The 24,861-nt window shown below is 46.0% G+C and overlaps 2 protein-coding genes across 3 annotated transcripts in view; one reads left to right on the top strand and one right to left on the bottom strand.

Annotated features, from left to right (window-relative positions):
- Nucleotides 1-11,900, bottom strand: part of LOC145517652 (beta-hexosaminidase subunit beta-like) — a 31,929-nt gene extending 20,029 nt beyond the window's left edge. For both annotated transcript variants that reach the window (XM_081520620.1, XM_081520619.1), the window contains exons 1-2: nucleotides 11,579-11,900; nucleotides 5,834-5,979 (exon numbers count right to left, since the gene is read on the bottom strand). In XM_081520620.1, coding sequence (XP_081376746.1) covers nucleotides 5,834-5,979; nucleotides 11,579-11,826 — 394 coding nt within the window. In that variant the 5' untranslated portion in view covers nucleotides 11,827-11,900. The remainder of the gene's footprint in view (nucleotides 1-5,833; nucleotides 5,980-11,578) is intronic.
- A 3,012-nt stretch (nucleotides 11,901-14,912) lies between these two features.
- Nucleotides 14,913-24,861, top strand: part of LOC145517656 (beta-hexosaminidase subunit beta-like) — a 31,548-nt gene continuing 21,599 nt past the window's right edge. The window contains exons 1-2 of the mRNA XM_081520648.1: nucleotides 14,913-15,235; nucleotides 21,699-21,844. Coding sequence (XP_081376774.1) covers nucleotides 14,988-15,235; nucleotides 21,699-21,844 — 394 coding nt within the window. The 5' untranslated portion in view covers nucleotides 14,913-14,987. The remainder of the gene's footprint in view (nucleotides 15,236-21,698; nucleotides 21,845-24,861) is intronic.

Below are 24,861 nucleotides of genomic sequence, written 5' to 3' on the forward strand. Positions count from 1 at the left end.
GTACAACATGATGAACACAGTTAACACGGCTGTATGCTATATACGAAAGTTGTTCAAAGAGTAGATCATAAGAGTCTCAAGAAAAAAATGTTTTTCTTTGTTTAATTTTGTATCTATATGAGATGGAAGTTCCCTAATTTCCTGTGATAATCATTTCACGATGTATGTAAGTCAGATCATAATGCTGTGCACCTAGGCTTACATGGTGCTGTGTGTCAGTTATGTCTCAATAAAACTGGAAGAAAAAAAAGGTTTGCTTTTAATCCCTCAATGATACACAGTACATTTCCCAAAACATATCATTGCTATTTCTGGATCCTTCTTTTCTCCTGAGCTCCAAACCTGTTTCTCCGACTGCCTTCTGTATATCCTCACTTAGAAGTCCAGTGAAAAGTGAAAGTTGCTCAGTCTTGTCTGACTCTTTGCCACCCCATGGAATTCTGAGTACATGGAATTCTCCAGGCCAGAATACTTGAGTGGGCAACCTTTCCTGTCTCCAGGGGATCTTCCCAACCCAGGGATCAAACCCAGGTCTCCCACATTTCTTGCGGATTCTTCACCAGCTAAGCCACAAGGGAAGCCCAAGAATACTGGAGTGGGTAGCCTATCCCCCCTTCTCCAGGGGATCTTCCCGACCCAGGAATCGACCGGGGGCTCTTGCACTGCAGGTGAATTCTGTACCAGCTGAGCTACCAGGGAAGCCCCAGAAATCCCGTAGGTTCCTCCTTAAACTCCACAAGCCCCAGACTGAACTCTTCCCTCTCCTCACTCCAGCCAGCCGAGTAGCTCAAGTCAGGAACCTGGGTGTTGCCGCCGTGACTCCTCCTTCTCCCTTCCTGGAGAGTTCTCTCCCACTACCCCTCTACAGAGCAGGGTCTCACTTAAGCTAAGAACTGAAGTCAAGGGCAAACTCCTCAGTGCCCGTAATTCCTTGATGAAGCCTCTGGTATCGGTCCTGCTCCGTGAGGCCCGAGTTTCCTCTACTCCGGCCGTGCTCTCCCCGTGCCCCTACTCGCCCTGTACCTACACACCCCTAACACAGTCCTGAATCCTCCTTAACATGCACTTGCTAGTCCTTGCTGGGGGTCCAGAATCTGCCTTCTAATGCAGGGGATAGAGTTCAGTCTTTGGTTGGGGAACTCAGATGCCCCATGCCGAGGTGCAACTAAGCGCAAGCACTGCAAGTAGAGGCTGCCCCAACAGTCATTTCAGTCTTTAGAAAGGCTTCTCGTGGAGTCATCCCCAGATCAAGTAAAGCACCGCAAAGCACAGAGAGGTTGAAAGCTAAAGGGATGTGACAGGGAAGACTTTGCAGCAGTAAAGACACTCGAGGGCTGCAGGTCCCTGATTTAACATGGTAGCTCTGCTTCATCATCACCCTGCACCACCGTCACCCAGGGTGTCGCGTAACAGTTGGCCACACATAGGGAAAACAGCTCTAGCAACAGCCAACAGTTAGATGACCATCTTCTGACTAGGAAGCCTTTCCATCAGACGAACCTTCGTGAGTTAGCTGAAGACCAGGCTAAGAACGGATTTGCTATTATGACCACAGTCCAATCATGATTCCTCCCCTCTATTAAATCCTTAATTTAAGCTACTTAAATAGAACTCACCATTTCACTGGTCACTGTTTAAAAGCCAGTTTTTGCCACATTCCAGTTCTGAGATCTCCTGGAATCAGTCAGTCAGCACAAAGACTTATCTAAAACCATTAATATGTGGCATATACCTGATGCCAATTATTTTCCAACAGCTGAGGACTGGCTGATATTTAAAAGGATTCCGATTCAACCCAATGCAAAAACCACACATATAAAGCAGTAAGGAGGAGACTATGTTCCTAAATATATGGACAAATAAGCTATAGAATTTTTATTTCAAAGCCAAATTCTTAGTCTTAACACTGATAAGCTCCCTGGGGTGGGATGAAGGCATCTTTCTTTCAATTATCCCTTTCTATACTTTTTGCACCACACTGTTGTTTTGAAGGGTATACATGCAAATAACAGCAATGGATTCCCCTTTTTTAAAAAATAAAATGTTATAGGTAAGACTAAAATCCCCTTTGAGATGCCCACTGAACTCCCCCTACTTTCCTTAGAGGCAACAGCAGGTCTTTTCCTGGGCACTTTTATATCCATGTGACAAGAAACAGAATACTGCTTTATGTGCACCTTCTTGTATACATGTTGGTCTATAAATGGTATCCTCCTGTACACATTATGATGTATCTTCCTTTGTCCAACTCAGCAATCTATCTGGGCAAGTTCAGCACGTCTGTTCTATCTCCACTTCTTTTTTAAGTATTGGGCTTATTGACGTATGCTGCACTGGGTCTTCACTGCTGTGCATGGGCTTCCTCTAGCTGCAGCGAGCGGGGACTCCTCTCGAGTTGCAGTGCACGGGTTTTTCACTGTGGTTGTTTCTCTTGGCGCAGAGCACAGGCTCTTAGGCATGCAGGCTTCGGTGGTGTGGCACATGGACTCAGGCGTTGTGGCTGTTGGGTTTAGGTGCTCCTCAGCATATGGGAGGAGCCTGGTAGGCTACAGTCCATGGGGTCGCTAAGAGTCGGACACGACTGAGCGACTTCACTTTCACTTTTCCCTTTCATGCACTGGAGAAGGAAATGGCAACCCACTCCAGTATTCTTGCCTGGAGAATCCCAGGGACAGCGGAGCCTGGTGGGCTGCCGTCTGTGGGGTCACACAGAGTCGGACATGACTGAAGTGACTTAGCAGTAGCAGCAGCAGCATATGGGATCTTCCCAGATCAGGGGGCGAAACGCGTGTCCTCTATATTGGCACGCAGATTCTTAAACACTGGGCCACTAGAGAAGTCCTATAACTCCACTTGTCTATTCTCAATTGTTGAAGAGTATTCTCTAGTGTCAACTGACAAGATATACGCAGCCATTCTTCTAGTGATGAACATTGCATTTTGCTTATAAATATTCACTGTGGCAGGCAAACCACAGAGGACATTCTTGATGTATGTAATTACTTCTCTATGGTAGAAATTAGTCTATCTGGTTCTGAGGGGATGCCTATTTTTATTTCACTTGATGCTGCTGTTAACACTCGTCAGTTTCTCCAAGATTTCCTCATACCCTTGGACAATGGTTGATACCTTGTTATTTCCATTTGTGTGTGTCTTTTATCATCATCATCATCATCATCATCATCAACTAGTTTAAAACTAGTTTATCCTTTAACCAGAAAATTTCATGGCTAGCTTATATCCAGAAGTCTCCCTTTCAGAAAAATGGGGTTTGCAAAGCTGAATGCAAGACAGACTGTAACACCCCAGTCTCGACACATTCCAGTGTTTGGATTTTACAATATATCGTTGTACCGTCAGTCAGCAAAGATTCCTTGGTCATCTGCTGATCATTTCTCAATTCAGATTGCAAAATCTAATTTATAAAGTGTCTGAGTGCTGTCAACTCACATGACTCATGTGGGCAAACCATCCTGCTTCTCTTCTAAGAACAGCCACAGAATTGAAGAGAAATAAAGTTATTTTGCAAAAAGATGTATCAACGCATCAAGAAATCTCATCTCTGATCTAATCAAAAGGATGAAGAGACGTACTTCAACTGTCTGTGAGGCAGTGTGAGAACAAAGGGGTTACTCTGTTCTCTAAGATATGCATTTTCCTCTCTAGTTTTACACCTGACTCACCAGTCTGCTCTTTCTGCACTAATCTTAAATCACCCATTGCTCTTCTTTGATTCCTTGAAACAATTCCATGTAATTTCCAGTCGGTACATACTATGAAAAAGGTCTGCCCATCTGCTTATTCTTTCTAGAACAAGCTAGGAAAAGCCTTGGAGAATATTTTATGCAAACAAAAAATCATGTAGCTAAATGTTGATTGTATTTTCAATCAATATAAATGAAGATGGAATATGAATATAATACAACATATATATAAATGAAAGTGAAAAACTTCATCCCTCTCACTTCTGCATTGTCTATGTGTCAACTTGATTATAAACAGAAATCATGCCAGGACTTTGCTGGAGGTCCAGTGGTTAAGATTCTGTGCTTCCACTGCAAGGGGCACAGGTTCAATTCTTGGTCAGGGAACTAAGATCCCACATACTGTGCCCAAAAAAAAAAGAAAGAAAGATCATGCCTATAAACACAGGCCTGATTTCAAAATAAACTATCTAGATGTCCAAAATTACGGGATAAGCCAAGTAAGATTTGGCACAGCCATACAGTTGGTAGAACATTATTCAGCCACTAAAGAGGCTGTCATTGAAAAATATTCAGTGAAATTCATTTTGTAGGCCAAAAAGAGGCTTCCCAGGTCGTGCTAGTGGTAAAGAACCTGCACGCCAATTTAGGAGACATGAGAAATGCGGGGTCAATCCCTTGGTTATGACGATACCTTGGAAAAGCAATGGCAAACCACTCCTGTATTCTTGCCTGGGAAATCCCATGGACAGAGGAGCCTGACAGGCTTCAGTACATGGGGTCTCAAAGAGTCAGACACGACTGAAGCAACTTAGCATAGCATATACAAAAAGGAAAAACAGAAAAACCATATGCACAGAACTAGACTCCTTTTTTATACCATTCTTTATCTCACGCTTTTATTTATATCTATGTAAAATATTCAAATGTATTACTCTGCAAAAAAAGAAAAATCTAAGTCAGTCAGTTCAGTTCAGTTCAGTCGCTCAGTCGTGTCCGACTCTCTGCGACCCCGTGAATTGCAGCACGCCAGGCCTCTCTGTCCATCACCAACTCCCGGAGTCTACCCAAACCCATGTTCATTGAGTCGGTGATGCCATCCAACCATCTCATCCTCTGTCGTCCCCTTCTCCTCCCGCCCCCAATCCTTCCCAGCATTAGGGTCTTTTCCAATGAGTCAACCCTTCGCATGAGGTGGCCAAAGTATTGGAGCTTCAGCTTCAACATCAAACCTTCCAATGAACACCCAGGATTGATCTCTTTTAGGATGGATTGATTGGATCTCCTTGCAGTCCAAGGGACTCTCAAGAGTTTTCTCCAACACCACAGTTCAAAAGCATCAATTCTGCGGCGCTCAGCTTTCTTCACTGTCCAACTCTCACATCCATACATGACCACTGGAAAAACCATAGCCTTGACTAGACGGACTTTTGTTGGCAAAGTAATGTCTCTGCTTTTAAACATGCTATCTAGGTTGGCCATAACCTTCCTTCCAAGGAGTAAGCGTCTTTTAATTTCATGGCTGCAGTCACCATCAGCAGTGATTCTGGAGCCCAAAAAAGTCAAGTCTGACACTGTTTCCACTGTTTCCCCATCTATTTCCCATGGAGTGATGGGACCAGATGCCATGATCTTAGTTTTCTGAACGTTGAGCTTTAAGCCAACTTTTTCACTCTCCTCCTTCACCTTCATCAAGAGGCTCTTTAGTTCTTCTTCACTTTCTGCCATAAGTGCCATAAATCTAAGTAACAGAGGTTAACTCTTGAGTGCTGGGATTATGAATAATTCAATTCCTCCTCTTCACAGACTGTACTTAAAGATTTCCTGTAATGATTAGGTTTTAGTTTTGCCATCAGACTTTAACAGTAATTATTTAGTTATTTATTATTGCCATATGTACAGCATGTGGGACTTTAGTTCCCCATCCAAGGATCAAACCTGTGCTCCCTGCAGTGGAAATGCAGTCTTAACCACCAGGCAAGTTCCCTAATGGTTATTTTTTTAAATAATAATTATAAACTCAGTGGTTAAGAGCTCACAATAGTTCATGGAGTAGAGTCAGCTTCTGGCACTCGAGTCTGTAACAAGCAGCTTTGCGTACAATCCATTCCCATGACATAGATACTCACAAGACTCATCCGAAGTGATGTTAGGAAAACTGTCACATTCTGGGTCCATGATAACTGAGACTTGAAGTTTCTGTAACTCCATTTCACTTGGAACTTTATCAGAGCTAAGAGGCCACTTGTAGAAACCAAAAATATAGTCATAATATCTGTGTGAGAGAAATCAAACAAATTTTTAAACCATTGTTGTTCATTCGCTAAGTCAGGTCTGACCCTATGTGACTACATGAAGTACCGCACACCAGGCTTCCCTGTCTTTCACTAGGCGTATGAAGCTGGGTATGCAAGCTCATTCTAACTAGGGATGGGGCAGGGCACGGAGTGGGTGGGAGGAAGCTTCCTCTCTGGGGTGAGCACCAAGAAAAAAATTTTCTCTGTATGTGACACCTACATCAGTGGCAGTCACACCAAAGATGGTAGATCAGAGATGACAAGAATACAGATTTCTTGATGATACTGTTGAGCCACTTAGCCAACTAGCCCTGAAATCCTGCCTTTTGGACTTCTCAATATGTGCGATTCTTTACCATCTCAGCCACCAACAACTGAATGGTTCAAGATTGAGAAAGGAGTAGACAGGACTGTCTGCTGTCACCCCGTTTGCTTAATCTATATGCTGAGTACATCATGAGAAATGCCAGGCTGGATGAGTTATCAGCTGGAATGAAGATAGGCAGGAGAACCTCAGATACATGGATGATGCCACTCTAATGGCAGAAAGAGAAGAGGAACTCAAGAGCCTCCTGATGAGGGTGAAGGAGGAGAGTGAAAGAGCTGGCTTAAAACTAAACATTAAAAAAACTAACAGCATGCCATCTGGCCCCATTAGGTGGTGGCTGAGACACTAAGCTGTGTCTGACTCTTGCGACCCTATGGACTGTAGCCTGCAAGGCTCCTCTGTCCATGGAATTCTCAAGGCAAGAAAAGTGGAGTGGGTTGGCATTTCCTTCTCCAGAGAATCTTCCCGACCCAGGGATCGAACCAGGGTCTCCTGCTTTGCAGGCAGATTCTTTACCAAATGAGCTACTGGCCCCATTACTTCATAGAAAATAGAGGGGGAAAAGGTGGAAGTTAATGACAGATTTCCTCTTCTTGGGTTCAAGATCACTGTGGATGATGACTGTAGCCATGAAATCGGAAGATATTTGCTTCTTGGCAGGAAAGCTATGACAAACCTAGACAAGTGTGTTGAAAAGCAGACACGACTCTGTGGACAAAAGTCCGTATAGTCAAGGCTACGGTCTTCCAGTCATCACGTATGGTTGCGAAAGCTGGACTGTAAAGAAGGCAGAGCACCCAAGAATTGATGCCTTCAAACTGTGGTGCTGGAGAAGACCTGAGAGCCCCTTGGACAGCAAGGAGATCAAACCAGTCAATCCTAAGGGAGATCAACCCTGACTATTTACTGGAAGGACTGATGCTGAAGCTCCAGAATTTTGGTTATCTGATGTGAACCACTGACACACTGGAAAAGACCCTGATGCTGGGAATGATTGAGGGCAGAAGGAGAAGAGGGTGTCATAGGATGAGATGGCTGGATGGCATCACCAAGGCAATGGATATGAACTTGGGCAAACTTTGGAAGATGGTGAGGGACAGAGAGGTCTGGCATGCTGCAGTCCATGGGGTCACAGAGAGTTAGACACGACTGGGCAACTCAACAACAACAATGTGTGAGATAACAGGTTTTCTTTTTGCTCAAGCCAGGCTGAGTCGGGGCTCCTGTTACCTTCCAACAAAAGTATTTCCAGCTAATAACACCAAACTAGGGCCTGGAAAATCTACATTCTGCTGGTACCTGAATGGCAGAGGAAGAGGGTAGGAAATAAACATTTGAAGGTACTTAGAAGATAAAAGATCACATAGTCTTCAAAGCCTAAGACATGCAACAGATTCTGATAAGCCAGAAGGCTGTATAAGCTACTTATATATAAGACTGTCTTGTGTTTTTTCCAGGGAAGTAAGGAGAGATGGGAAAGTTCTAATGAACTTGGAAGTGTATGGACGTTAACCAGTGAGACAGACGAAGGTGCTGAGGAAAATCACTAGCTGAGGAAATCATTAGCCGAGGAAAATCTTTTTATAATTTAAAAATACATTATTTATTTACTTGGCTGGGCTGAGCCTTAGTTCTGGCAGGCGGGATCTAGTTCCCTTACTGAGGATTGAACCTGGGCCCCTGCATTGGCAACATCCAGGAAGTCTAAGCCCCTGGACCACCAGGGAAGTCCCTATCAAAAAATCCTGACATATTCAAAAGGAAATACAGATCACTGAACTGTATAGCTAAAAAGGTTAACACAGCAATCCTAGGGCTTCCCAGGTGGCGCTAGTGGTAAAGAACCCAGCTGCCAATGCAGGAGACACAAAGATCGTGGTTCCATCCCTGGGTCGGGAAGATCCCCTGGAGCAGGAAATGACAACCTACTCCAGTATTCCTGCTTAGAAAATTATATGGGCGCAGGCAGCTTAAGGGCTACAGTCCACGGGGCCACAACAAGTCAGACACAACTAAGCACACAGCAATCTTATGTATACACTACCATAATTTAAAAAAAAAATTTAATAGAAATTAAACTTGTCGGCAGCTTTGAGTCAGGTGCTGGCTTGTCCCAAATAAGGAAATCTTGGCCCTACATATTAAAACTCTAACAGAAAACTCTAGTCAATACTGTGGTTTTTCCAGTAGTCATGTATGGATGTGAGAGTTCGACTGTAAAGAAAGCTGAGCAACAAATACTTGATGCTTTTGAACTGCGGTGTTGGAGGAGACCCTTGAGAGTCGCTTGGACTGCAAGGAGATCCAACCAGTCCATCGTAAAGGAAATCAGTCCTGAATATTCACTGGCAGGACTTATGCTGAAGCTGAAACTCCAATACTTTGGCCACCTGATGTGAAGAACTGACTCATTTGAAAAGACCTTGATGCTGGGAAAGATTGAAGGCGGGAGGAAAAGGGAATCACAGAAGATGAGATGGTTAGATGGCATCACAGACTCAATGGACATGAGTTTGAGTAAACTCCAGGAGTTTGTGACGGACAGGGAGGCCTGCAATACTGCAGTCCATGGATTCGAAAAGAGTCGGACACGACTGAGCGACTGAATTGAAGAGAAAACTCTAAGGGATCTGACACAGTGGTATCCATGGTGTGTGTGAAACAGTCAGTAGCTCCGTCATCTCCAACTCTTTGCAACGCCATGGACTATAGCCCCCCTGGCTCCTCTATCCATGGAATTCTCCAGGCAAGGATTCTTGAATGGGTAGCCACTCCCTTCTCCAGGGGATCTTCCTGACCCAAGGATTGTACATGGGTCTCCGGCATTGTAGGCAGATTCCTTACCATCTGAGCCACCAGGGAATCCCATTTTAGCTTCTCAGGAACTGAAACTCAAGTTTCAGTTAACTAAGGAGGAAAAAGGGTTAAAAAAAAACAACAAAAAACTAGCATGAGATCTTGTTCTAAAAGCTAAGGAAGCAGCCACGTACCAAACAGACATTTCTGCCTGCAAAATGCATACTGTTTCAAAGCAGGGGTTGATAAAAGTAGGTTCTTCAGGAGACAGGAGCCACGAGGATCTGAACACACTGGGGCCTCGGTTTTACCTTTTCTCCATGGCCTAGAGATTCTAGAACACCCCCATCATCTCTAAACCTTTTCTTTCCATCATGCGTTTACTCTAAAGTAGTCAAGGCCCCTCCTCGCTTCCTAGAACACTCTCCTGAATGCTTTCAAGTCACAGCCATAAGGGCTAATGTTTTATAACCTGCTTCCTAACATGCAGGGTGTAATTAACAGCTGCTTCCCACACAGGGCACAAATTAGTTAGGCAAAGTCCTCAGATAACTACCTGCACTCCCTTAGGATGCCAAGCCTTGTTTCTTAAACCATCTCACAGCTTATTCAAGTTCTGGTTTTCTAACCATGGTTGCCTTACATCATCCATGCATTCTTGCCATACTCGTACCATTGAGCTTATCACTCTGTCCTTGTTTTACTAGCAGTATGGCACAGAAGGAAAATCCAGTTTTATGAACTGAGTCCCAGAGCAAATAAGGTGTGTTTATTTTCAAAAGATTCCCAAGTCATGACCTTCCATTAAATGGCCTTCAGGTACTTTTTCCTTCTCAATATCCCAAGGGGGTAATCAACCACCTTGATATTACTTCTTCACCCAGTCTCTAGCCATTCTGACCTGATTGCAGATTCAACATCAAAGACTCATTAGCGTAGGCATCTAAAATGAGGGTATCACTGTTCCTCTTCTTCTCCTTCAGTTGTGAGCAACTGAAGGAGAAGAAACCAACTCTGCCATCGACTTCTTAAGTCTCTTCAGCCTACGCCTAAGTCTGAGGCCTAGCTGGGGTCAGCAGGTGCTCATTTGACTAGTCCTGCATTTACCTCCCAGCTGCTTGGTGTCCTGCAAGCACAATTAAGCTCTAATGACCTCAAGGAACAAAGACCAAAATCTGAGGGAGGAAAGGACCTGTACAGTGAGAACCAAACCACACTCCTTCAGGGCACCTTTAGGACAGTCCTGCCCTTTAGGACAGGTCCAAGACTGAGGCTTCTTGAGACATCTCCCAAGGGCAATCCGCCTTGCACACGGTGTAGTGAGCAAAGCTAGCGCTGTGGCACAACACCGCAAATCAACTTTCACTGTTGCTCAGTCAGTAAGTCGTGTCCCACCCTTTGTGACCCCATGGACTGTAGCCCGCCAGGCTCCTCTGTCCATGGGGATTTTCCAGGCAAGAATGCTGGAGTGGGTTACCATTTCCTCCTCCAGGGGATCTTCCCCACCCAGGTAGGGATGGAACCCATGTCTCTTGTGTCTCCTGCATTGGCAGGCAGGTTCTTTACAGCTGAGCCACCAGAGAACTCCCCCTCCCCACCTCACCCAACCCAAGTCAACTTGACATCAATTTAAAAAAGAAAGAACAAGCTGGCCTGCGGGCTGCCTCCCTACTACACAATTCACCCTGTGGCCAATGGGGTTAGAGACCTGAGGCTGGAGGGCCGAGAGGTGTTAAGGATCTAAACAAGATGCTGGGAGAGCAAGCACATCAGCGCTCCTGGCAAACAAAAGGAGAAGCAGGTACTGCAGTGCAGTGACCATACCAAAGTAGTGAGGTGAAAATATCCAACACTTTGCATGGAGCAAAGATTGTGGAAGGGAAGGGGAGTTTTTGACAATGCTTCAACCTAAGGACTTTCTGCCACCTGACCTGTTACCAGATTCGGGGAGGAGAGATTGCCTATAAATGACAAACCACTTTGGGAAACCCCGAGTCCCCAAACTTTAAGAACCCATCTTCCTCTTAGAACTCCCTCAAGATAAACTGCCATTAACCCTCCATCCACTCCATTCTCCGAGGCGAACATGGCCACAAACCCTGCGCACCCTACTCCTTCCGCTCAATATCCTGCACCCAAATCAGGGTTCCAGAGCACCCAGGAAGTCCCTTATGGGAGGGAAGGTTGGGGAGGTCAGGGGAAGAGCCTGCGTCTCAGTCCCTGCTGGTCAAGCCACCTCTGCTCTCTTCCAGACCCGTGACTTTGGTCTGGTCACTGGCTGGTTCATCTGTCAAATAGGGGCAAGAGCATCGGCGAGGCTGGACGGCTGTGCAGGTGGTAAGAGGCTCTCAGGTGTTCCTCCTCTCGGCCCCCGCGCCTGTGCTGCGTCCCAGGGTGGTCCGTCCCTCCCCGTCCCGGGGTCCCCTCCCTGGCCGCCCGTCGGGAGCGCTCACCGCCGAAACGCTTCCCGGAGGACTGCGCAGGAGGGGCCGGCCTTGGAAGTGGGGCTGTGCCCGAAGAAGAAGTTTCCAGGAGAGAGGTAAAGCAAGCGCGGGGTCGTCGTCACAGAGAGAGGCAGGGGCCAAAGATTCAGGTCCCGCGAAGCAGACACGCGCGGGATCCGCGACCCCAGCGCCGCCAGCAGCGTCAGCAGCGCCAGCATCCCGGGTAGCCTCAGCCTCCCCAGCCCGCGTTGCTCCATGGCTGCTCAGCTGCTCTCTACCGGGACCCGCCCCATAAGCACCGTCCGCCGCCTCGGCTCCTGACTTCCCGCCCGGGGTCCGTGGGGCGGTGCGTGGAGCGAGCGACTCCGAGAGTCAGCTGACTGTGCTCCGCCTCCAGAGGGTTGGGGCAGCCACGGGGACCCCGCCCGGCCGCAGCAGCCAGCCGCCCCCAGCCCAACCTGGACTTCCTGCTGGCAGCGCCGGGGGTTCTTGCAGCAGCTCGCCTCAGTGAAACTGCAGAACGCACGCCACGGAACACCCAACTTTCTCCCGCCCCTAACACCAGATAACTGGGGTAGTTACTTGCCCCTAAGTCTCAATTCAGTTCAGTCGCTCAGTCGCGTCCGACTCTTTGCGACCCCATGAATTGCAGCACGCCAGGCCTCCCTGTCCATCACCAACTCCTGGAGTTTATCCAAACCCATGTCCATCGAGTCAGTGATGCCATCCAACCATCTCATCCTCTGTCGTCCTCTTCTCCTCCAGCCCTCAATCCTTCCCAGCATTACGGTCTTTTCCAATGAGTCAACTCTTCGCATGAGGTGGCCAAAGGATTGGAGTTTCAGCTTCAACATCAGTCCTTCCAATGAACACCCAGGACTGATCTCTTTTAGGATGGACTGATTGGATCTCCTGCAGTCCAAGGGACTCTCAAGACTCTTCTCCAACACCACAGTTCAAAAGCATCAATTCTGCGGCGCTCAGCTTTCTTCACCGTCCAACTCTCACATCCATACATGACCACTGGAAAAACCATAGCCTTGACTAGATGAACTTTTGTTGGCAAAGTAATGTCAAAGCTTTTAAATATGCTATCTGGGTTGGCCATAACCTTCCTTCCAAGGAGTAAGTGTCTTTTAATTTCATGGCTGCAATCACCATCTGCAGTGATTTTGGAGCCCAAAAAAATAAAGTCTGACACTGTTTCCACTGTTTCCCCATCTATTTCCCATGAAGTGATGGGACCAGATGCCATGATCTTAGTTTTCTGAACATTGAGCTTTAAGCCAACTTTTTCACTCTCCTCTTTCACTTTCATCAAGAGGCTCTTTAGTTCTTCTTCACTTTCTGCCATAAGGGTGGTGTCATCTGCATATCTGAGGTTACTGATATTTCTCCTGGCAATCTTGATTCCAGCTTGTGCTTCCTCCAGCCCAGCGTTTCTCATGATGTACTTCGCATATAAGTTAAATAAGCAGGGTGAAAATATACAGCCTTGACGTACTCCTTTTCCTGTTTGGAACCAGTCTGTTGATCCATGTCCAGTTCTAACTGTTGCTTCCTGACCTGCATACAGGTTTCTCAATAGGCAGGTCAGATGGTCTGGTATTCCCATCTCTTTCAGAATTTTCCACAGTTTATTGTGATCCACACAATCAAAGGCTTTGGCATAGTCAATAAAGCAGAAATAGACTGATAAATTATCTATCCATAAACTTGAGCTAGAGGGAGTTCTCTGGTGGTCAGTGATTAAGACTCTAAATTTCCACTGCAAGGGGTTAGGATTTGATTCCTGGTCAAGGAATTAAGTTCACACTTACCACATGTCCAGGACAAAAAAAAAAAAGCCTGAGCTAGAATTAAATTGCCTAATGTCCCCTAGCCCCTCACTCCTCATGGCTGATTGATCCAAAAATATTGTGTGAATAAATTTTTTTAATTATTCTGACACGTGTATTCAGGACTACTGAAGGATGTGCCAAGACAATCACAATAGGGGAAAGAGATCAGGCTCAACTCTGAATACAAGAAAGACAGCTGGGGATTTTCAGCCAATGAGCAGGTGGCAGCAGTGGTCCGAGGATGGAGAATTATGAAGAGGAGACATCAAGAGTAATGGCGATTCTTGCCAAACCAACCTAATAGAATTCTTGCTGCAGAATCCCAGGGTGATCACATATCAAGCATGGTGCTGGGGGATTCTTAATCCAGTAACTTCTCAGGATCCTTGCTAGAACTGGGCTATGCTAGTTAAGAAGAGGGTTTAAGAGAGCCTGTCTCAAGTTTGGTCAAGGAGAACCTCTTTGCCAGTTGATAGACGAAAATGTGCTCAGTCTAGGGCAGCAGTAAGTTATATTAGTTCTCACTCCCTTCTCTGCTTTCCTGACACCTTTAGGTTAGGCTGTGAAGGAAGAGAAAGCTCAGTGGATTCAAGTAACAGAAGGTCAGGGCACTGGAACAAGGTAATGAAAGGCAGAAGTCATGTAGAGCTGATGCAAATTGCGCCACACCATGTGGATCATGTTAAGGAACTCATATTTTATACTAGAGACAATGGGAAGCAAGCCACTGGCATGTATGAGTAAGGAAGTGACATGACCCAGTTTACCTTTTACAAGGAAGACTTTGGCAGGTGTGTTTCCACACTGGTTGAGGTGGGGTAAGGTCAGTGGTATAAGCAGCAGTTGTTAAGATATTTCCAGGCCAAGAACTGAAAGTCTACCTCATTCTTTTATCATTTCTGGGGAGAAAGGGGGAGCTAGGGGAGGGAGCGATTCTATTAACACCAGCAGCAAAGGAATGAAAAATCTAGCAACATGCCTAAGAAGAAATAAGAAAGCCCGTCTCAAGTAGGCTATGAGACTTCGACGCTAAGCATAAACAGACTTTACAAAGTCAGAGATCATGTCTAAGTGGGAAGATTCAATATCGCCCATTTTCTTACGGACTATCTCCCGCCTAATCTTTAACCTCTCATCTGTTCAAAACTCTGTCCTAAGGAGTTCTGACGGCAGCCTTTAATATTTAAAACTGAACTGCCCTTTTAGAGAAATCCAGACTTAAGGGCAAGTAACCACCCCGGTTATCTGGTGTTAGAGGCGGGAGGAAGTTGTGCGTTCCCTGCCGAGCGTTCTGCCAACAGGAAGTCAGGGTGGGGAGGAAACCCGAGTTGGGCTGGGTGCGTGGGGGCGGTGGTCCCGGGGGCCGCCCCAGCCCTGTGGAGGCGGAGCCGAGGCGGGGTGTGATCCCGAGGACGGTCCCACCCGCCTGGAGGCGGAGCCCGGGCGGAGCACAGTCAGCTGACTCTCGGAGTCGCTCGCTCCACGCACCGCCTCCCCGAGCCACAGACGGGAAGTCAAAGCCTAGGTGGCAGCCGGTGCTTATGGGGCGGGTCCCGGTAGAGAGCAGCTGAGCAGCCATGGAGCAACGCGGGCTGGGGAGGCTGAGGCTACCCGGGATGCTGGCGCTGCTGACGCTGCTGGCGGCGCTGGGGTCGCGGATCCCGCGCGTGTCTGCTTCGCGGGACCTGAATCTTTGGCCCCTGCCTCTCTCTGTGACGACGACCCCGCGCTTGCTTTACCTCTCTCCTGGAAACTTCTTCTTCGGGCACAGCCCCACTTCCAAGGCCGGCCCCTCCTGCGCAATCCTGCAGGAAGCGTTTCGGCGGTGAGCGCTCCCGACGGGCGGCCAGGGAGGGGACCCCGGGACGGGGAGGGACGGACCACTCTGGGACGCAGCGCAGGCGCGGGGGCCGAGAGGAGGAACACCTGAGAGCCTCTTACCACCTGCACAGCCGTCCAGCCTCGCCGATGCTCTTGCCCCTATTTGACAGATGAACCAGCCAGTGACCAGACCAAAGTCACGGGTCTGGAAGAGAGCAGAGGTGGCTTGACCAGCAGGGACTGAGACGCAGGCTCTTCCCCTGACCTCCCCAACCTTCCCTCCCATAAGGGACTTCCTGGGTGCTCTGGAACCCTGATTTGGGTGCAGGATATTGAGCGGAAGGAGTAGGGTGCGCAGGGTTTGTGGCCATGTTCGCCTCGGAGAATGGAGTGGATGGAGGGTTAATGGCAGTTTATCTTGAGGGAGTTCTAAGAGGAAGATGGGTTCTTAAAGTTTGGGGACTCGGGGTTTCCCAAAGTGGTTTGTCATTTATAGGCAATCTCTCCTCCCCGAATCTGGTAACAGGTCAGGTGGCAGAAAGTCCTTAGGTTGAAGCATTGTCAAAAACTCCCCTTCCCTTCCACAATCTTTGCTCCATGCAAAGTGTTGGATATTTTCACCTCACTACTTTGGTATGGTCACTGCACTGCAGTACCTGCTTCTCCTTTTGTTTGCCAGGAGCGCTGATGTGCTTGCTCTCCCAGCATCTTGTTTAGATCCTTAACACCTCTCGGCCCTCCAGCCTCAGGTCTCTAACCCCATTGGCCACAGGGTGAATTGTGTAGTAGGGAGGCAGCCCGCAGGCCAGCTTGTTCTTTCTTTTTTAAATTGATGTCAAGTTGACTTGGGTTGGGTGAGGTGGGGAGGGGGAGTTCTCTGGTGGCTCAGCTGTAAAGAACCTGCCTGCCAATGCAGGAGACACAAGAGACATGGGTTCCATCCCTACCTGGGTGGGGAAGATCCCCTGGAGGAGGAAATGGTAACCCACTCCAGCATTCTTGCCTGGAAAATCCCCATGGACAGAGGAGCCTGGCGGGCTACAGTCCATGGGGTCACAAAGGGTGGGACACGACTTACTGACTGAGCAACAGTGAAAGTTGATTTGCGGTGTTGTGCCACAGCGCTAGCTTTGCTCACTACACCGTGTGCAAGGCGGATTGCCCTTGGGAGATGTCTCAAGAAGCCTCAGTCTTGGACCTGTCCTAAAGGGCAGGACTGTCCTAAAGGTGCCCTGAAGGAGTGTGGTTTGGTTCTCACTGTACAGGTCCTTTCCTCCCTCAGATTTTGGTCTTTGTTCCTTGAGGTCATTAGAGCTTAATTGTGCTTGCAGGACACCAAGCAGCTGGGAGGTAAATGCAGGACTAGTCAAATGAGCACCTGCTGACCCCAGCTAGGCCTCAGACTTAGGCGTAGGCTGAAGAGACTTAAGAAGTCGATGGCAGAGTTGGTTTCTTCTCCTTCAGTTGCTCACAACTGAAGGAGAAGAAGAGGAACAGTGATACCCTCATTTTAGATGCCTACGCTAATGAGTCTTTGATGTTGAATCTGCAATCAGGTCAGAATGGCTAGAGACTGGGTGAAGAAGTAATATCAAGGTGGTTGATTACCCCCTTGGGATATTGAGAAGGAAAATGTACCTGAAGGCTATTTAATGAAGATCATGACTTGGGAATCTTTTGAAAATAAACACACCTTATTTGCTCTGGGACTCAGTTCATAAAACTGGATTTTCCTTCTGTGCCATACTGCTAGTAAAACAAGGACAGAGTGATAAGCTCAATGGTACGAGTATGGCAAGAATGCATGGATGATGTAAGGCAACCATGGTTAGAAAACCAGAACTTGAATAAGCTGTGAGATGGTTTAAGAAACAAGGCTTGGCATCCTAAGGGAGTGCAGGTAGTTATCTGAGGACTTTGCCTAACTAATTTGTGCCCTGTGTGGGAAGCAGCTGTTAATTACACCCTGCATGTTAGGAAGCAGGTTATAAAACATTAGCCCTTATGGCTGTGACTTGAAAGCATTCAGGAGAGTGTTCTAGGAAGCGAGGAGGGGCCTTGACTACTTTAGAGTAAACGCATGATGGAAAGAAAAGGTTTAGAGATGATGGGGGTGTTCTAGAATCTCTAGGCCATGGAGAAAAGGTAAAACCGAGGCCCCAGTGTGTTCAGATCCTCGTGGCTCCTGTCTCCTGAAGAACCTACTTTTATCAACCCCTGCTTTGAAACAGTATGCATTTTGCAGGCAGAAATGTCTGTTTGGTACGTGGCTGCTTCCTTAGCTTTTAGAACAAGATCTCATGCTAGGTTTTTTTTTTTTTTTTAACCTTTCTTCCTCCTTAGTTAACTGAAACTTGAGTTTCAGTTCCTGAGAAGCTAAAATGGGCTTCCCTGGTGGCTCAGATGGTAAGGAATCTGTCTGCAGTGCAGGAGACCCATGTTCAATGCTTGGGTCAGGAAGATCCCCTGGAGAAGGGAGTGGCTACCCACTCAAGTATCCTTGTCTGGAGAACTGCATGGACAGAGGAGGCAGGGGGGCTACAGTCCATGGTGTCGCAAAAAGTTGGAGATTACGGAGCTATTGACTGTTTCACACACACCTTGGATACCACTGCATCAGATCCCTTTGGGTTTTATGTTAGAGTTTTAATATCTAGGGCCAAGCTTTTCCTTATTTGAGACAAGCCAGCACCTGACTCAAATCTTAAAGCTGCCAACAGCTTTAACTTCCCTTTAAATTTTTTTTTAAAAATTGTGGTAATGTATACATAAGATTGCTATGTACTCAGTTGTGTCTGACTCGTGGCCCCATGGGCTGTAGCCTTCCAGGTGCCTCTGCCCATATAATTTTCTAGGTGAGAATACTGGAGTAGGTTGTCATTTCCTGCTCCAGGGGATCTTCCCAACCCAGGAATGGAACCACTATCTTTGTGTCTCCTGCATTGGCAGCTGGGTTCTTGTCCACTAGCGCCACCTGGGAAGCCCTAGGATTGCTGTGTTAACCTTTTTTAGCTATACAGTTTAGTGATCTGTATTTCCTTTTGAATCTGTCAGGATTTTTTGATAGGGACTTCCCTGGTGGTCCAGGGGCTTAGACTTCCTGGATGTTGCCAATGCAGGGCCCCAGGTTCAATCCTCAGTAAGGGAACTAGATCCCGCATGCCAGCACTAAGGCTCAGCCCGGCCAAGTAAATAAATAATGTATTTTTAAATTATAAAAAGATTTTCCTAAGCTAATGATTTTCCTCAGCACCTTCATCTGTTTCACTGTCTCACTGGTTAACGTCCATACACTTCCAAGTTCATCAGAACTTTCCTATCTCTCCTTACTTCCCTGGAAAAAAACACAAGACAGTCTTATATATAAGTAGCTTATACAGCCTTCTGGCTTATCAGAATCTGTTGCATGTCTTAGGCTTTGAAGACTATGTGATCTTTTATCTTCTAAGTACCTTCAAATGTTTATTTCCTACCCTCTTCCTCTGCCATTCAGGTATCAGCAGAATGTAGATTTTCCAGGCCCTAGTGAGGATTCTTTGGTGTTATTAGCTGGGGATACTTTTGTTGGAAGGTAACAGGAGCCCCGACTCAGTCTGGCTTGAGCAAAAAGAAAACCTGTTATCTCACACGTTGTTGTTGTTGAGTTGCCCAGTCATGTCTAATTCTCTGCGACCCCATGGACTGCAGCATGCCAGACCTCTCTGTCCCTCACCATCTTCCAAAGTTTGCCCAAGTTCATATCCATTGCCTTGGTGATGCCATCCAGCCATCTCATCCTATGACACCCTCTTCTCCTTCTGCCCTCAATCATTTCCAGCATCAGGGACTTCTCCAGTGTGTCAGCGATTCACATCAGATAACCAAATTTCTGGAGCTTCAGCATCAGTCTTTCCAATGAATATTCAGGGTTGATCTCCCTTAGGATTGACTGGTTTGATCTCCTTGCTGTCCAAGGGACTCTCAGGAGTCTTCTTCAGCACCACAGTTTGAAGGCACCAATTCTTTGGTGCTCTGCCTTCTTTACAGTCCAGCTCTCGCAACCATACGTGACCACCGGAAGACCATAGCCTTGAGTATACGGACTTTTGTCCACAGAGTCATGTCTCTGCTTTTCAGCACGCTGTCTAGTTTTCATAGCTTTCCTGCCAAGAAACAAATATCTTCCGATTTCATGGCTACAGTCGCCATCCACAGTAATTTTAGAGCCCAAGCAGAGGAAATCAGTCACTAACTTCCACCTTTTCCCCCTCTGTTTTCCATGAAGTAATGGGGCCAGTAGCTAAGTCATAAAGAATCTGCCCGCAAACCTGGAGACCCGGATTCGATCCCTGGGTTGGGAAGATCCTCTGGAGAAGGAAATGGTAACCACTTCATTATTCTTGCCTCAAGAGTCCCGTGGACAGAGGATCCTGTCAGGCCACAGTCCATGGGGTCGCAAGAGTCAGACATGACTTAGCGTCTAAACCCCCATCTAATCGGGCCAGATGCCATGATCTTAGTCTTTTTAACATTTAGTTTTAAGCAAGCTCTTTCTCTCCCCTCCTTCACCCTCATCAGGAGGCTCTTTAGTTTTTCTTCACTTTCTACCATTACAGTGGTGTCATCCCTCTGTCTAAGGTTCTCCCGCCTACCTTGATTCCAGCTGATAACTCATCCAGTCCGGCATTTCTCATGATGTGCTTAGCGTACAGTTTAAACAAACAGGGTGACAGCAGACAGCCCTGTCTACTCCTTTCTCTATCTTGAACCATTCAGTCGTTGGTGGCTCAGACAGTAAAGAATCTCACACATTGGGAAGTCCAAAAGAAGGCAGGATTTCAGGGCTAGCTGGCTACGTGGCTCAACAGTATCATTAGGAAATCTGTATTGCCATCTCTGACCTGCTTTCTTTGGTGTGGCTGACACTTGTGTAGGTGTCACAGACAGAGAAAGTTTTCTTCTTGGTGCTCACCTCGGAGAGGCAGCATCCTCCCATCTCTGCCCCATCACTGGTCAGAATGGGCTTGCACACCCAGGATTATTGGTTGGATTACTTTAATAATGGCACCTCATAAGAGTCACTCGGGGTCATGGCCCAGGCAACTTTTAAAATCACACTCTCAAAGATTCTGAAGGTCTGGACATCAGTGAAAGTGAAAGTCACTAGGTTGTGTCCGATTCTTTGTGACCCCATGGACTATACAATCCATGAAATTCTCTAGGCCAGAATGATGGAGTGGGTAGCCTTTCCCTTCTCTAGGGGGGTCTTCCTTACCCAGGGATGGAACCCAGGTCCCACATTGCTGGCAGATTCTTTGCCAGGTGAGCCAACAGGGAAGCCCCTGGACATCAGTACCTGTTTGCAAAATGCGTCCCAGATGATGCTGATGTGCAGCTTGAGGTGGGAGCTTCTAGTTGGACTCATACCAGGTAGCGGGTTTGAGGAGTCAACGACATCACCTACTACCACGTATGTATTTAAAACTTAGCTTGTGTTGTTCAGTCGCCAGTCATGTGAGACTCTTTGTGACCCTATGGACTGCAGCACATCAGGCTCCTCTGTCCTTCATTATCTCCCGGAGTTTGCTCAAATTTATGCCCATTGAGTCCCTGATGCTATCTAATCATCTCATCCTCTGTCACCTCCTTCTTTTGTCTTCAATAAAACATGGCTACGGTGCTAATCGACTACACCGGATCCCACTCTAGTATGGCAGAAACTGAAAAGCAATAAAGAGTCTCTTGATGAGGATGAAAGAAGACAGGGGGAAAGCTGGCTTAAAACTCAACATTCAAAAAGCTAAGATCATGGCATCCAGTCACATCACTTCATGGCAAAGAGGGAAACAATGGAAACAGTGAAAGTTTTCATTTTCTTGGGCTCCAAAATCATTGCAGACAGTGACTGCAGCGAGGAAATTAAAAGACCCTTGCTTTTTGGAAGGAAAGCCATGATCAACCTAGATAGTGTATTAAAAAGCACAGACATCACTTTTCTGACAAAGGTCCATGTAGTCAAAACTATAGTTTTTCCAGTAGTCGCGTATGAATGTGACAGTTGGACCATAAAGAGATCTGAGCACTGAAAAACTGATGCTTTCAAATTGTGGTGCTGGAGAAGACTCTAGAGAGTCCCTTAAACTGCAGGGAGATCAAACCAGTCAATCCTAAAGGAAATGAACCCTGAATATTCATTGGAAGGACTGGTGCTGAAGTTCTAATACTTGGGCCACCTGATGTGAAGAGCTGACTCACTGGAAAAGACTCTGATGCTGGGGAAGATTAGGGAAGGAAGAGAAGGGGAGGACAGAGGATGAGATGGCTGGATGGCATCACTGACTCAGTGGACATGACTTTGAGCAAACTCTGGGAGATACTGAAAGACAGGGAAGCCTGGTGTGCGGTACTTCAAGGAGTCACAGTCAGACCCAGCTTAGCGAATGAGCAACAATGGTTTAAAAATTTGTTTGAATTTCTCTCTCACACAGATACTATGACTATATATTTGGTTTCTACAAGTGGCATCATGGCTATAATAAAATTCCAAGTGAAATGGAGTTACAGAAACTTCAAGTCTCAGTTATCATGGACCCAGAGTGTGACAGTTTTCCCAACATCACTTCAGATGAGTCTTGTGAGTACCTATGTCATGGGAATGGATTGTACACAAAGCTGCTTGTTACAGACTTGAGTGCCAGAAGCTGACTCTACTCCATGAACTATTGTGAGCTCTTAACCACTGAGTTTATAATTATTATTTAAAAAAATAACCATTAGGGAACTTGCCTGGTGGTTAAGACTGCGTTTCCACTGCAGGGAGCACAGGTTTGATCCTTGGATGGGGAACTAAAGTCCCACATGCTGTACATATGGCAATAATAAATAACTAAATAATTACTGTTAAAGTCTGATGGCAAAACTAAAACATAATCATTACAGGAAATCTTTAAGTACAGTAAGTGAAGAGGAGGAATTAAATTATTCATAATCCCAGCACTCAAGAGTTAACCTGTTACTTACATATTTTTTTTTGCAGAGTAATGCGTTTGAATATTTTACATAGATATAAATAAAAGCATAAGATAAAGAATGGCATGAAAAAGGGGTCTGGTTCTGTACATGTGGTTTTTCTGTTTTTCCTTTTTGCATGTGCTATGCTAAGTTGCTTCAGTCGTGTCTGACTCTTTGAGACCCCATGGACTGTAGCCTGCCAGGCTCCTCTGTCCATGGGATTTCCAGGGCAAGAATACAGGAGTGGTTTGCCATTGATTTTCCAGGGGATCTTCATGACCCAGGGATTGAGCCCGCATTTCTCATGTCTCCTAAATTGGCATGCAGGTTCTTTACCACTAGCATGACCTGGGAAGCCTCTTTTTGGCCTACAAAATGAATTTCACTAAATATTTTTCAATGACAGCCTTTTTAGTGGCTGAATAATGTTCTACCAACTGTATGGCTGTGCCAAATCTTACTTGGATTATCCCTTAATATTGGGCATCTAGATAGTTTATTTTGAAATCAAGTCTGTGCTTATAGGCACGATCTTTCTCTTTTTTTTGGCACAGTATGTGGGATCTTAGTTCTCTGACCAAGAATTGAACCTGTGCCCCTTGCAGTGGAAGCACAGAATCTTTTTTTTTTTTAATAAATTTATTTATTTTAGTTGGGGGCTAATTACTTTACAATATTGTAATAGTTTTTGCCATACATTGACATGAATCAGCCATGGGTTTACATGTGTTCCCCTTCCTGGACCCCCCACCCACCTCCCTCCCCATCCCATCCCTCTGGGTCATCCCATTGCCCCAGCCCTGAGCATTTGTCTCATGCATCGAACATGGAATGGTGTTCTGTTTCACATATGATAATATACATGTTTCAATGCTATTCTCCCAGAACGTCCCACCCTCACCTTCTCCCTCAGAGTCCATAAGACTGTTCTGTGTATCTGGAAGCACAGAATCTTAACCACTAGGCCACCAGCAAAGTCCGAACATGATTTCTGTTTATAGTCAAGTTGACACATAGACAATGCAGAACTGAGAGGGATGAAGTTTTTCACTTTCATTTATATTTATGTTGCATTATATTTATACTCCATCTTCATTTATATTGATTGAAAATATAATCAACATTTAGCTACATGATTTTTTGTTTGCATAAAATATTCTCCAAGGCTTTTCCTAACTTGTTCTAGAAAGAATAAGCAGATGGGCAGACCTTTTTCATAGTATGTACCGACTGGAAATTACATGGAATTGTTTCAAGGAATCAAAGAAGAGCAATGGGTGATTTAAGATTAGTGCAGAAAGAGCAGACTGGTGAGTCAGGTGTAAAACTAGAGAGGAAAATGCATATCTTAGAGAACAGAGTAACCCCTTTGTTCTCACACTGCCTCACAGACAGTTGAAGTACATCTCTTCATCCTTTTGATTAGATCAGAGATGAGATTTCTTGATGCGTTGATACATCTTTTTGCAAAATGACTTCATTTCCCTTCAATTCTGTGGCTGTTCTTAGAAGAGAAGCAGGATGGTTTGCCCACATGAGTCATGTGAGTTGACAGCACTCAGACACTTTATAAATTAGATTTTGCAATCTGAATTGAGAAATGATCAGCAGATGACCAAGGAATCTTTGCTGACTGACAGTACAACGATATATTGTAAAATCCAAACACTGGAATGTGTCGAGACTGGGGTGTTACAGTCTGTCTTGCATTCAGCTTTGCAAACCCCATTTTTCTGAAAGGGAGACTTCTGGAGATATCCTAGCCATGAAATTTTCTGGTTAAAGGATAAATTAGTTCTAAACTAGTTGATGATGATGATGATGATGGTGATAAAAGACACACACAAATGGAAATAACAAGATATCAACCATTGTCCAAGGGTATGAGGAAATCTTGGAGAAACTGACGAGTGTTAACAGCAGCATCAAGTGAAATAAAAATAGGCATCCCCTCAGAACCAGATAGACTAATTTCTACCATAGAGAAGTAATTACATACATCAAGAATGTCCTCTGTGGTTTGCCTGCCACAGTGAATACTTATAAGCAAAATACAATGTTCATCACTAGAAGAATGGCTGCATATATCTTGTCAGTTGACACTAGAGAATACTCTTCAACAATTGAGAATAGACAAGTGGAGTTATAGGACTTCTCTAGTGGCCCAGTGTTTAAGAATCTGCATGCCAATACAGAGGACACGCGTTTCGCCCCCTGATCTGGGAGGATCCCATATGCTGAGGAGCACCTAAACCCAACAGCCACAACGCCTGAGTCCATGTGCCACACCACCGAAGCCTGCATGCCTAAGAGCCTGTGCTCTGCGCCAAGAGAAACGACCACAGTGAAAAACCCGTGCACTGCAACTCGAGAGGAGTCCCCGCTCGCTGCAGCTAGAGGAAGCCCATGCACAGCAGTGAAGACCCAGTGCAGCATACGTCAATAAGCCCAATACTTAAAAACGAAGTGGAGATAGAACAGACATGGAGAACTTGCCAAGATAGATTACTGAGTTGGGCAAAGGAAGATACATCATAATGTGTACAGGAGGATACCATTTATAGACCAACATGTATACAAGAAGGTGCACATAAAGCAGCATTCTGTTTCTTGTCACATGGATATAAAAGTGCCCAGGAA

Source organism: Giraffa tippelskirchi, chromosome 8 (genome assembly GCF_054371585.1).
Source record: "Giraffa tippelskirchi isolate mGirTip1 chromosome 8, T2T-mGirTip1v1.2.pri, whole genome shotgun sequence".
NCBI lineage: Eukaryota > Metazoa > Chordata > Mammalia > Artiodactyla > Giraffidae > Giraffa > Giraffa tippelskirchi.